Below are 14,704 nucleotides of genomic sequence, written 5' to 3'. Positions count from 1 at the left end.
ACCTTAAAAACTGTCCCTCCAAACTCTCCCCAATCATAAGCAACCACCAAGAAACTGCCCACCTGCTAAGCCAATTAATATGATACCCACAGTGATTGCCTAGTGTAACATAAATTAAACATTAATACAGTGACAGCTGCAAGTTGTCACTCAAGATTTAATTTAGCATGCACTTGAGATTTAATATGACGGCCACAAATACTATTTTAAAACCTTTAATAGCTTCTATGCTTTTTAATTGCTAATTGCAAGTATTTTTACAATAATTAATAATATTGATATATAGATATTATAGACTTACAATTAACATATGGCTAAATGATACTGGCATTTACTTGCACATTAAAACATTTAAAACTGGTTCTTAGCTCTGGAGCTTTAATGAAACTACAAAAGAGGGACAGTATTGCTGAACCTTCTTGTTCCATTTCAATACAAACAATTTGGCTGAGGCAGTCATCTGTTACAACACAGGAATTCAAACACAACCAAAAGTGGCGTTTCAAAGCTTTGATAAGAAAGGTCATCGTACAAAAGGGTTCAATAAAATACCAATCACTACATCTAATCTAGTAGGTCTACATGCATATACTTATATATATATTAATCTTATGAGACAAGGACTCTTGCTCCTGTATCCATTTCAATTGTTCTTCAATGAGGTGGCTTAAACCCAATGAAAACAGAATCTGACTTCCAATTACTTCAGAGGGCACTGCCTACCTTCAGTTCTTTTGTACATCAGGTGGGTACTAGATACTTAACCAAGAATGGTGGATCTTAACAAAGAATTACGAATTGGGAAGATAAAGAACAGAAATAGAATTACTATGGAAAATGCATCATCAATGGCAAGAGCTGATCTTCAACTCCCTGTGGAGTGCTGCTGCAGGAGCTGAATTCCCATTATTAGACCATTACTCCTGTAATTTCTGGAGCTGGCGGTGATAACAATCCGGACATGATTGAGCCGTGATAATACGTCTGGCTGCTCACTCCAGCGGAAATTAAGTGACAAACAAAAAGGTATTAAAGTGATTTCCACTGGTTATTTAACTATTCATAATATCTCATATCTCAGATCACTAAAGATTTTTTATTATTATTCATTTAAGCCTTGTCTTTTAGGTACACAAAAATATACTGCAACACCACTTCTCACTCAGAATAGAAAACTCACACACTGATAATTATACATCCAGAGAATTTTATTTCCCTGGTTACCACAGAACATCATGTCCTTGCAGTTTCCTTTGCATATTTGTCACACATGTTTACTATGTTTCATATCTCCTTTCATCTTTGTGGATGAGTGCTTATCTTTTCAATTCCAATTGTATGTCTTGTTGCATTCAATAGCTAAAAAGGATACAAAAGTTTATGTTTCTAACAGTGGCATTCAAATTTAAGAAAGCAGGATGCTTTATTACAACAAACTGGGCTTTGGACCTTCAATTTTAAATACCAATGTTCTAACCTTCAAATATGTCAGGCTGTTTAGCGGGGCTTCTTTTATCACTTGTACATAGAAGCCTGATATATCAGCTTGGATAATACTTAGTATTACATATCACTGCACAGTATGTAGAACTCACAGTAGGTAGCAGTAGAGACAATACTATTTGTTATTATTTCAGTGTTTTATCTTGGAAGAAAAGTATGTGGTCAAACTCTGCATTTCTAACATTAAATTTTGCAATGTTGAAAAATGATTTACTTTCAATTGCGCTACTAGTCCAATGCTTCAGACACCACACAGTAAACTTTAATCAAATATTTAAACAGGTAGATTATGACTTGAAAATATGGGTTGTGCTTCCTTGGACAACTTTGTTTTGGTTACAGAATTTCTCTTCACTAAAGTGGTTAAGATCTTTGTCAGGCCTGGGTTTGAAAACTTTTAATTTTATTATTACACACGTTTGTTTTGTACTCTACTTGTTTAATGCTGACATGCCAGTATCTTGGCATTCACTTCATGTATCTCCATGATATAGAAGATCACATTTAGGCTTCCGTAATTACACAATTTATTAAGATTGTAAATTTACAAAATCACAGAAATAAGAGATCATCAGTTCCTTACATGTGATTATCCTAGTCATCGAATGATCCAAGTAAATATTTTCTTTTAGCTTAAAATATGGCAAGATGTACAGATCAGTTGAATGAATATACACAGTATGATGATGCTTCTGCTGTTTCTAACAGTGCCACAGTGCATTCAGTGCCGCTCTATAATTGATAAGAGCATACTGTACACTTGCCAAATAAAGCATTAGTGTGTGCTCGGTTGCTATGAACTGTCTCAATTATGCTGTTTGAGCACTACAAAGGGCTAGCTATTATGTGTCAACAGGGACGCGTTAACAAACAAAGCCATTCACTTCGAACCATGGGCAAGCAGAAGAATGCCAGTGACTCTACAACTAAATTGAAAGCAATGTACTGAGTACATACATACCTGTACTAAGTACAGTATATACATTGCTCTTTATCAGCTGATTGAAATTTACATAACTCTTTCTTTAATGCAGACATGCAAATATTCCACCCTACATTTTTCTATGCTATTTTGTGTTGAGTTTTTTATTTGATAGGCTATGTTCTTGTCCAGATAGTGGGTCACTTTTTTCTTAAACAAGCACTGGTCAGTGCCTACAGCCTCTTCAAAAAGAGTAAAGGAATCTGTTATGTTTAGAGACTATGAAATTTGAAAAATGTTTTGTTGATTGTTTGCTTGTTTTATCAGCACCAGATATTCATGACAGATATTGATTCCTCTCTTGTCTAATTAGGCTTTTAAAAGCAGGTAGAGAAAACTGAAAACACATTAAAAGCTGGCAGGCCCAAATATAAGTAGCTCATAAACCACATAAACTTCTTCTGCAACCCTAGACAGTCTGCCAGGCGTGTAACTGGAATGGGAACAGCCCCAAAGCACTGCCGACAGGCAGCATCTACACACTGATCAAGCTATAGGAAACTACACAACTACACAGATCACTGCATCATTTTGCAGCACCGCTACAGTACCTCCTAATTTGACCATTTCTGTCAACTAAATGTAAGTCATACAGGAGATTTTCCCTCACTTGTCCCCAGCCATGGATCTGCTTGAGACTGCCTCATTTTGCTGTGCAAGTGTCCTGTACTGGATTATTCTCCTGGTTTCCTTCATTGCACTTCTGCATCTTGTGCTTGTATGAAGGTTATCCTGTACTGCACAATATAAAGTTCTAGATATTAAGGTTTTCCTTTTATGTAAAACACACCATTATTTTGTGAACAGATTATTTTCCAGAACAAAACAAATTGGATACAAATCCCCCTCATCCCTGCATACCACTCCTGGCCCCATCAATCAGTTACACATCTGTCATCCCTGCCCCTCATTACATCTTTCTTTTTCTTTTGACATCTTCCTGACTTTCCTGCAGTGGCAGAAATCCAGTGCTGTACTCCTAAACTGTACTCCCCACAAGTCCCAGCAACACAAACCTCCATATCCAATGAGATCAGGGAAGGAAATACAGAGGTTCCCAGTGGAAACAAAACACATTTTGGTAACTACTACTCTTTTATGTATCTTGTATAGAGTTGAAAGTATAATTCTGGCCAGTATATGAAATTTCCTATTATATGCCAGCATAAGGAAGGGGCTAAGTACTTTTGGTTGAGGGGAAATAATACACATCTGTTCTGCAAGACTGCTTTTGATATATACTGTAAACAGTTTTGCCTACAATCCATAGTACAGGATATCAAAAAATGGAGAAACGCCAGTCTCAGGACTATTGAACCCTGGAAGCTTCTAATCCACTCCATCTTCTTAATGAGATGCCCAGGTTACTATCCATTTAATAATTAAAGCTCTGTGGGTTGACTTTGTCATTCTTTCAGGTTTTCTGAATGCTTTCTTCTATGGCTCCTGGTGTTTTGTAAAGTTTGTTTTTCTTTCTTTGTTTTCCTTACAATAATGACCAATGTTATCCTTTCGATAATGCAACTGTCAAAACTCATCACACTACTCAGCAATGCAGCAAACACATTTCACAAAGGATCCCTTAATTGGAATTCAATGCATAAAATAAAACATTCTGCTGGCCTTTTTTCACTTTCCATACAATGATGTGCCAATATAAATGCATATGTTCTTTCTAGAGGCTGGGTCCTAGTTCACAACTGTATACTATATGACATGCAGACCTATATTAAGACATAGTACTTATTACTATGCTTTCTGGAAAAAAGGTCCACAAAACTCAACTTATTCAACATTTTCAGGGGACGATGTAGTTTGAGGATTCTGCATGCCTACATTTATAAATAGTTGCGTGGTCATGGTTTGTGTTAGTCTTCTCAAAGAGCATGCATAGCTCTTCCCACAGTATATAACAGTTAAAAACTACGATATATACAGTATTTCTATTTTTTTTTAAATCACACATGGATCATACACTGACATGCAGCAATTTGTTAAGACATTCACCTCCACAGCAGATAGAGACCAAGGAAATGTTGGACAATTTTAAATTATATTGTTGCTTTTTGGGGGGTTCTTAATGGCCGTTGGCTTAATACAAGTAACCACTAATAGACTCTTCTCTATAAAATAATAACTCTTCTATATAACATAATAGCTTCAAAAGTGGCTTTCTTGGAACAGATGTAATCTGGATATTACCTGTGGAACGACAGATGGTGCAGAAGACATCCGGAGTAACTGATGGAAGTTCACTCTAATGGGCAGTACAGTAAATGTCTTCTGATTACCCTCACTGTCTTGTTGCTGTTGTTTGAAGACCACAGCAGGAAAACAGACAACATTGCCTTCTGCCATTCGAGGTGCTGATTGTCACCGTACCAAAGAAGCCTGCAGGACAACAAAGATTAACATTTTGCAGCATGAAAAAGCTGTCAACCCAAGACAATAGACCATCTTCGTTACGACAGTTCTAAACAAATTATCTGATAAGATGCGATATTTAATATCAAAACTACACATGTACATCATAACTGGGGGGGGGATATTTGGAAAGACATGCCTCCTGTGTCATCTCAAGCCCTGAGGAAGGTCTCTGTAAAATACAGTTTGGTGCTCCTCTTATAACAGCACTTGTTCCTTTTTCGAAAACACTGAGGAACATGATACATTTATTGCCTGTGACTTGGGTTTGTGGTGTACTGTACATGTATGTAAATGGAGTGAAGACCAGAACACTACACAGAATTAGAAATGTATGTACTGTACCCTTCACCTGCAGTGAACATTGGTGTGTTTAAACGACTTTCTTTATTGAATGTTTGTTCACTCTCTTTGAATGTTAAGTGCATTGGTCCTAAGGGGAAGTGTAAATTGAGCGAAATATCAAGAGCAAATACTGAAGACATGATAGAGTGATGAAAATGCAAAATTATTCATTTGGTAACATTATTATGCACTGAGATCAAGATTATGCATTCTTCTTATGCAATTGTATAATCAAATAATCCCAAAGGATCTGTTAAATACTTCTACTCCATGTTTTGTGATTTAAATTCTGGTGGGATGATAATTATTCTTCAGTTACAATTAAATAAAGTAGTTTAGTCAGTTTAGCACTCTTCATACGTACAGTAACTCCCAGGGTGCAAAGGAATAATGGAACAGTTTTGAAAAGCAGACTCAAACATGTTTCTAAAAAAAGTGACAATTGTGCTGGAGTTTTTAATATGAATCGAAACCATTCTCCTATGGCAACTGGATAGTAGCTCCAGCAACAAGCTTTCAAACAGCAAATCTCTGAAAAACAGAGATGGTTTCACAAACCACTTCCAGATAACTGCTAAATCCAATTCAACAAAACCTAGGCTAACAGAATCCAATACCTGTCTTAAATGATTTGATGATGTACTGTAGTGGATAGTTACATTTATGGATTTTGGTACTGTATACCAATTTAGCGGTTCTGCAATAATCACTTAGACAAATTGTAACCATTGTTTCAGATTATACCATCACAGTCTCTCCATTGGCGTGGCTCACTGGCGATGTCCCACATTTTGAGCCACGGTTCAAAGTTCTAACGAGTCCTAGGCAGCATCGCTCCACTGTGTCCATGCCCATCACTGCTTTTCAGCTTATCATTCTGGCCCCCCATCCCAAAAATCAAGGGCAAGATGACCCATAAAAAACTAAATATAACCAAACCATAATTATCCTGTTTTCATGTAAGCTCCCATTTTCCCATGTCATGTTTATCTACTGTATTTAAGTGTTTTAAACATTTTTTGAATGTGCAGAGGGTAATTAGAAAATGCGATCAAGAATTAAAGATTGAAAACCAAGCGGCCTCTCAAGGCAAGGGTTGAGAATCACTGACCCCATGCACTTCACCCCAGCAACTTTTTGCTAGTTTTCCAAAGAAGCTCATTACTACACTTGTTTAGAGAAATAGTTTGGATGTTGATCGAGCTAATTGTCAGTCCACTGAGGTTTACTTCTATGGGTAGTATACATCAAAGAGAGGGATACCCCAGCACATAACATACTGTAACATTTCTAAATGTAGCTGGAAATTTGTAGCTTTTATTAGACATTCAGATTAAATGTTGTACTGTAACTATGTTCCAAACACTTAAGACTCATGTTGTGTATATTTGTTAGGTTATGTTACTGGGGAATGCTTTAACACATTATTAAGATGTCAGATTCTTACAAAGCTGACAAGCAGCAAAGGGAATCACTGGCTTTGAGCCTCACTAAGATAGAACCTATTAAATGTGAGAAGAGTTGACAACTGCATCTGTTAATTGTAAAATAGATTGAATTAGTTTGCCAGTTAAATACCCCAATGCACATCTTTTGTCAGATGAAATACTGTGAATCTGACAGTTACCCCAAAGCAAGTAAGACAGTGCATTAATGGTAATCAAGTAACATTCATATTTTATAAAAATGTTAAGGAAATACTAATCATTCTGGCATAAATCAGAAGTGACAGTACAGCACTTTTTTAATCTTTACTTTGCAGTACTGCAGAGTCCGAGCTGGCCCAGTGTTTTCGTTTTCAGCTATGATATACAGTTACTTCACCAGCAGTATTAGTAACTTACACACGGCCAAGCACAAATCAAAGATTCTAGGCAAGACACCAAATTACATTTTGTGCTGCGAAGAGTGAAATATATTGTTGCGCACACACAAATAAAATTAAAATTAAGCACTGAGCATTTTCTACTAAGGCATCGCAGATGATTTGAGCACGGAACAATGTGCCATACTTCCAGAATGCTTGCGCTCCAATCCCCCGTTTGTCAGGAGTGAAAAGCAAAGGAGTCAGTCAGAGGATGACACCTAAAGAGAAATGCCACAATCCAGGAAGTGGAACTTCCAAGAAGTACAGACCGCACATGCAGCACAGTACCACTGGCAGTGGACATTATACTGTAGGTCTGGAGGTAAAGCAAAGACAAAAGCAGGGTCTGTTTTCTACCTGAAGCAATCTCTCCTTATAAACACCTTCAGTTAAAAATCAAACTGTTAACACTATAAAACACTATAAATAATTATATAAATTGAATAGATTCACTATGATCTTAGTCAGCCAAAATTCAGCAGTGAATCAAAATCACTAGCTGCTTAAGATGTTTTACACAAACTTGTAGTGAAAAGTATCCCCTTGTTTCCCTGCACACCCTGAATGACTCCCTGCTGTCCCCTGGACAAATCATTGTCCAGTGTTGATTTAAAACACAGCAGATACTTGGACTTGAAAAGAAATGTGCGAGAGATGGAAAGCTGTCCAGCAGACATAAAATCAGCTGAGTGGCCAAAGAGGCACTGTCAGGGAAAACAACTGAGATGAGAGCAGTGATGCAATGATATCGTGATCGATTGAGCTGCTAATGACCAAGTAATTCCCTAAAAGCCTTTTTTTAATCCCAGGCAAAATGGCAAAACCTGGCCGCACCAAATTGTTCTTGCAAATAAAGTACATCAGAAAATCATTTTTGTAAAAAAGCAGAAGTGTGTGGTTTTACACTAAAACCTACCTAGCTAAGCTGGGTTTGTACTGTATATGCCAACGTCAACACAGATCCTGAGGGTGATTTCCTGGATCCTTCAAGATTTGACAGGATTAAATCATAACCTATCTGCAATGAAAAGAGCAGGAGAGCAAAATCAATCAGAATGCCTCATCTACTTTCTAACATATTATGCTCTTCTAATCCAAGTTCATTGTTCAAATTCTTTTTGTAGAAACTTTGTTGTATTGTGATGCATTAAACATTTTACAAAAACTGACATTTAGTCTTACAATAATCAATTATTTTGAACAGATTATTTAGTCAAATTGCTCTTCTAGTGTCTAATTGACATATTGTGCAAAATGTGGTACAACTGTCAGACCAACTACTGTTACTATCCCTTTGATGTTTTGGAATATCAAAATGTGACACTTGAATCATATCGAAGTGCAGGCTCTGCGTAACTAAATCTTGACTCATGAGCCTTCCCACTTAATAAGGCTTTGATATCACAGTTTATTTACTAACAGTAAGCTTGATTTAATTGAGACACCAAAGCAGACTAAATAAGACAGGGTAATGCTTAATGCACTTTTTGACTAATACATGCTTATGCTGAATTTGTAAAAAAAATACCCATTGGTTATTTGCATAAGGATAGAACATTCAGATGTTTTCAACATGTATATCTGGACTTTGAGTGTCTGAGTACAATTTACTGAGATCGTACAATTTACTTAAAACTCGTTTTACCAAAGATCCTTATATTTCCATGCAATTTACATGTTGCTGATGCATTAGAGAGAATTTTACACTTGTGCTCCACGAGTAAGAGAGTGTTAACTTTCATGTCTTCAGAGAAAAAACAACATTGATAAAAAAACACGTTTCAAAACAATATTAGGTGTCGAGAAAGTTTTAACGGACGTTCTCAAAGCTGGTCTGGAGTCCTTTACTTTTTATTAATATACTGGTATTAATATAGATCTAAAATATGCTATATTATTGTCGTATATACATTTAAAAAACTGAGTGTATCGTGCGGTACACAATTAGTTCAGTGATTGTACTACCGTCCAAGCAGTTCAACTTTATAAACATAATATTCCGTAACGAGTAGAACTGCATTTGTTGAATGCAATAAATATTACGGACAAAGACGGTTCTACAAGTTGAAAGAACCAGGCGAGTAAGAAAAACTGCAATAACAACGACAACAATAACAACATAACAGTTTAACTCCACTTTTTTGATACATCATAAAACTAAAATACTACCTACTGTATATAGTAAAGGACAAAGTTAAGAGCACAGCAGGTGATGTAGTTTTTTATTCATATCACCATTGAAATTTCCATATACAGTACCCTTACCTTTTTCTCTTCCGCTTTAAGGCAAACACTGTTGACGGTAGCTATGGATACCGTGTACCAAGCTTCCCTTTGCTTTCTGGGAAATGTAGTCCCCTGTCTAAGCCGTTGAGTTTCCAGGTCTTTGGGAAAGGTAGCCTGTAAACCAGTGCTTTATTTGTGTCATTTGTATTTATAGGAGAGGCGCCTTGAAATGAAAACATTAATTTTAGTTATAAAACCAGAAATATCAAACTCCCTGTGAAGTTGGTCCTAACTATAGATCTCGGTCTGTGATATCGGGTTTCACCCAATCAGGTGGGAGAGAGCTGGGTGACAGAGAAAGTTGGACTGATTGGCCGAGACCTCATTGGGGGCGTGGCTTCCGTGCCAGTATGACGTCAAAGGAGCTGTTCAAGACTGGTGGTGCTGGAAGAGCACAATTCAGTGAGCGGAACTCGGGGCAGTATATGGACCTTTTCCCTTCTCTGCATTAGAATGGGAACATATCGAAAGGATCCTGTCTGGGCTCGCGAAAGTGACTGAAGCCAACGCAGAGCTCCACACGCTCCAGGCTGGTCTTCACCAGAAACGGTAATTTCGCTCAGTCGCCTCTTGTTCATGCCACGAGTTGGAAGGATGAAGGGGGGAATTGCAGTGAGGCACGACCACGTTGAGCTGGCCATCACTAATCCCAAAAGGCATTTTACGGGCTCCTTTACATTGACTACTCTCGTCTTCCCGCGGTGTGTGAGCCAGTCTGGGTAATCTTTGTGCCAACAGGCTCAACGCGTGCCGCTGCTATTTGAATACTGTCTGCTCTGTATTTGCATGTGTTGGGACTGCAGGGAAGGACTTGTTGTGTCAATAGGTAGGGCGGGCGCTTCTTGTCCTAGGCTGTATCTGAGTCGCTGCACGAGTGTGAGTGAATGTAGATATGAGGTAGATACGGTCCGTCTCACCTCCCTTCCCCCAGGGGTACAAACGAGTACACCAGCTGTACACGAGGCCGTGCTGCCGCGTTCATCGCTGTCATTTAGACAGGGACTCCTGCTCTGCACTGGTTGTCAGGCTGTTGTCGCGATCTGCATTTTTTTAATTTCCTTTGAAATTGCAGGAAGTATTTTACAGCCTTAAAGCTGTAACAATGAAACAGTGAAATACAGCTTAAGGCACGTGACGCTATATTTGCCTCTTATTTCTACTTTGCAATTAAGTTACCGGGAACATTTTTCCTCAGACGTCTGCCGATTAAAACCAAGCTGGTTTAGGAAATGTGTAAGGTCGTGCTTCGCAGATTCTGCATGATCAGAGCCCCTCGCATTTAGAAACCATCGATTCGGCAAGGCGTGGTTCTTCGTCACTTTAACTACACGTTTCCTTACATGCAGTGTCTGCTTTTGTAGCTTTAAATGTAAAAACGAATGACGAGCGAATACCCTGTGTCTGGCAGGACGTTCAGCAAAGATACTAAGTAAATTACATTAATGCGCTCTGTTAATTAATAGATTGCCTGTTGCCTGTAAGGTTGCTAATTGTGCTTTTTTAAAATCCGAGTCAGCATTTAAGGCTGCTGTACATCACTTGAAATAATTGCGCTGCGATCAATCAGACGATAGAGTTGGATCATTTTAAACGCGTTTATCAGCACTGTGATAAACGCAATACACGGTTCAATAATGAAATAGATTATATTATATGAAATAGTATTATATTCATATCACAGAAATGTCAGTGAGTTACTGGGTGAAGGGGTCGCCTTTTATGGTTTTACATAGAGTAGTATCAAACAGGTTAGACGAACCGAAGTCATTCTTGTTACTGGCCAGCTACTATACATTAATACGACAAAATACAGTACGTGAGTATACTGGTGTGTGAGAGTGGAAGTAAGTTAGTGAGTCTGGAAGTACGGCCTACAGAGATTTACACCAATGACTGCATGTTGGCATGGACGGGGATACTGTACGTCAATCTGTACATTCTCGGGTTTGGATTTAAAGGTGGAATTTCTGAATACTGCACGAGAGAATCTCCTGTCAAAGGGTGAAAAAAGCTTGTATCAAGTTTACAATGCCGAATACACAGAGGAAACTACAGACAATATCGAAGAGACAATATCGAATAAGGAGTAAGCAAATGGCTTACAACGAAACCGAGGCCCACTTAAAGTTGAACTTAGAGGGCCTGACAAAGTTATGGTTTGGGAAAAGAAGTAAAATTAATAATAATAATAATAATAATAATAATAATAATAATAATAATAATAATAAAGTCAAATATTACACTACGCATTTTGATAAGACTCACGTTTTACTGTTGTTGCCTTTGTCATTCAGAAAACGTGTACTATTTAAGAATGGTCACGATTCCTTGTCTCACGATCAGTTGTCTCATTCAAAGACAAGTTACACCGTAAATAAAACCCCGCTCTATACCCTCTTCTGACTCATCCTTTTGACGATATCCATTAGTGAGTTTTTTTTTTAATTAAGGGCGATTTCTGCTTTTACGGTCTTGCCAATAGTCCCATAGTTTTCAGTGTACCCTGGAGAGGATCGAATTGTTACTGTAAATGTGAATATGAATAAATTATACATTTTATAAAATGCCGTTATATTTTCAGGATTGTAATTAAAGAACAAACCAGAATCAACAGAGACGTAAACACTTAGATTCTTCTGGTTAGGGCGCCGTCTGCTATGGCTTAATTTTAAAATAGGCTCTTAGGGTCCATAAATCTCAGGACTGATTTCTGTTGTTGTGTTTATTGTCAAAAATGTAGCAAATTATGATTGCGATCATGCCTATTTCTTCTTTTTATTATATTATCTGCTGTAGTAATGCACTGCTAATGGTTTAGCACTTCTTAATTGCCATACGAGGCCACAGACGTCATTCCAGCTTTAGCCAGCTTTACAGTCTTCTATCACATCTGTTCCCTGTGGATCTCCCTTAATCCTCTACCTTTCTTGCAGCCATTGACAATTCTCATAGCTACAGTACCTTCCTGGTTTCTCAGCTTGTAAGCCTTTCTGAGAATTGCTTAGATTTTAGACGTTTATTGTAAATGCCGCAGAATGTAAAATCTACAAACATTCTTTAAAGCTTTTTATCAATATGCACAGTGTTAAAACAATTATGACTGCTCCTGAGACAGCCCCTATTCCACTGTTCGTCCAATATTAGAACTGATGCTCTGCCGTCTCATATTCCCAATACCTCCCAATGAGCACATTCAGAATTCTTCATGCGTTTAACCACATGTGATATATAAAGTAGGCTTAAAATCTACAAAACCCACCCTCTGCTAATGGCAGGATACACAAAGGCCAATTTGTGAGATTTACAAAAGCTACTGATGGTGTAACAGTGCCTAGTACAATATATGGAATAGTGACTTGAATGTTGCGGTTTCAGAATATTGCAGGCCATTTCTTGGGACAATATTTGAGGTAATACAAAATTTGCATAGAGAAATCCTAACCTTTGAATGACCCACCTAAATTTTCTTCAACAAAGTGTATTTTAGTCCTGCTACACCACATCTTATGGAGGTAGAGAACTACAATAGAAGATCCCTGTCTAGGGCTTGCTGTGGACAGATCTGGTAACATTGTGGGAGTCTTCACAGGTTAGGTCCTTTCACAGCAGAAGAGATGTATCTGACTGGTTGGTCTGGCTACATTTAAAATGTTCTGGCACTGCTGCATTCCCTTGCCTGGTGTCACCAGATCCTGGCCTGTGTGGAGATCATTTATAAGGGGGCTTTGGCTTGCTTGGAATCATGGTGCCAGTGGGTGGATAGTAGAGGTTTGGAGTGCTGATGCAGTCAAAGACTATATTGTGGGGGTCCTTCGGTTGAATCTTGAAGGCAAGTACCAGTTCTTATGATTTATTGAATTTTATTGTGCATGGGAAAATAAGTTGTTTGTCCTGCTGTCAATTCATGCAGAAGTTAAATAAAACTTCTACCAATGAAGCAGTTGTCCTCTGGCTAAGTATAAAAGCTGATAAGTACTTTCCTCTATTATAAGCTAGAGTGATCTCTTTCCACATGAATGCACACTTTGTCATCATGCCAAATTTATACTTATTGGAACAAAAGTTTCTGTCGAAGGAACTGACTCTCAGACAAAGATTGAAAACATAGTAAATCTACAGGGAGAGTAAATTCATTGTGGTGAACCACAACCAAAGTAGTTATTTTAAGTCAAGAAATCTGATGTGGGATTGGATTTGTTTTGTAAAAGAAAGCTGTATATTGCTGACAAGCAATGCTTATTTCTCTTTGACTAATGCAGTACTTCCCTAATGCATTGTTAATGGCAAAATAATGACACACAGAATGCTCATTGATTAGCAAAGATGGCATCCTTAATCTAAACCATTACTAGGAAATGGTTTTATCCATGATAATAAACAGGACAAGATTTTTTTCTAGTCTGTTTTTTTGCTTATCCAGTAGTTTATAGGGCAACTCACAGCAGTTGGCCTAAAAAATAAAAAAAAATACTCTCTGGTATAAATATTTTTGTAGTCCAGAGGGAGAGTTTCTTCTTTTAACTTTACCCCCAGTGAGCATGAATTCAAGTCTGTTGCTTTCCTGAAATGAGATTTTCCCTGATTACGGTAAAAAATAAAGCAGATCTCATGACCTTATCTGTTTTTACACTTTCCCCTTTTTCTTAGGCATGTCTGAAAGACTGGGTGCATTTAACAACTGCATGCCAGCATGACGTAGACCCTTGCAACCAACAGGATTTACCTTTCTGACAATTACTTAAAGATTCTCCTGTCCTTTTCTCCATCAATATATTCCATTGCAAATAAAAGCACATGTCAACAAAAGACTAAGAGCTCCGATTGCTCCTTTAACACAGACAGGGAGAGAAGCTTGGGGTCAGAGCACAGGGTCAGCCATTTATACGGCGCCCCTGGAGCAGCTGGGTTTAAGGGCCTTGCTCAGGGGCCCAACGGAGTAGGATTCCTCTGCTGGCTGCGGGTTACAGAGTGGCACAGCCACAGGCACAAATCCTTAGCCACAGTGCCACCGCACTGCCCCTTCAGGATGGAGTATCTCTACTTAGCCGAAGATACTGTACACTCCCCTCTAACAGTACCTAATCACGTACTGTGATGTAGGAATTTAATTTAATGGTGGTACGCAGACACCATCTTAAAGGAGCTGTTCTGTACCTTTCAGCTGTTACACTTTCATTTATGGAACTTCTTCCCAATCCTAGTTTATATACCATAGCATGCTGGTTATCTTTTGAATGCTGGGTCCTATGTTAGAATTAATTGTATTGTGTTGTACTGTGGTTTTGCATTGTGTGTGT

General features: G+C 38.0%; 2 protein-coding genes across 4 annotated transcripts in view; one reads left to right on the top strand and one right to left on the bottom strand.

The window, feature by feature from the left end:
- The window catches only part of LOC107080011 (uncharacterized), a 37,859-nt gene extending 28,417 nt beyond the window's left edge, over positions 1-9,442 (bottom strand). For both annotated transcript variants that reach the window (XM_015368224.2, XM_015368226.2), the window contains exons 1-3: positions 9,387-9,442; positions 8,038-8,139; positions 4,688-4,876 (exon numbers count right to left, since the gene is read on the bottom strand). In XM_015368224.2, coding sequence (XP_015223710.2) covers positions 4,688-4,843 — 156 coding nt within the window. In that variant the 5' untranslated portion in view covers positions 4,844-4,876; positions 8,038-8,139; positions 9,387-9,442. The remainder of the gene's footprint in view (positions 1-4,687; positions 4,877-8,037; positions 8,140-9,386) is intronic.
- A 343-nt stretch (positions 9,443-9,785) lies between these two features.
- The window catches only part of smpd3 (sphingomyelin phosphodiesterase 3), a 78,848-nt gene continuing 73,929 nt past the window's right edge, over positions 9,786-14,704 (top strand). For both annotated transcript variants that reach the window (XM_006641183.3, XM_015368222.2), the window contains exon 1: positions 9,786-9,956. The gene's annotated coding sequence lies outside the window, so the exon portion shown is untranslated. The remainder of the gene's footprint in view (positions 9,957-14,704) is intronic.

The sequence above is a fragment of the Lepisosteus oculatus genome, chromosome 20, assembly GCF_040954835.1.
Source record: "Lepisosteus oculatus isolate fLepOcu1 chromosome 20, fLepOcu1.hap2, whole genome shotgun sequence".
Classification (NCBI taxonomy): Eukaryota; Metazoa; Chordata; class Actinopteri; order Semionotiformes; family Lepisosteidae; genus Lepisosteus; species Lepisosteus oculatus.
The sequence above is the reverse complement of the archived record's forward strand: the minus strand, read 5'-3'. Positions and strand labels throughout refer to the sequence as shown.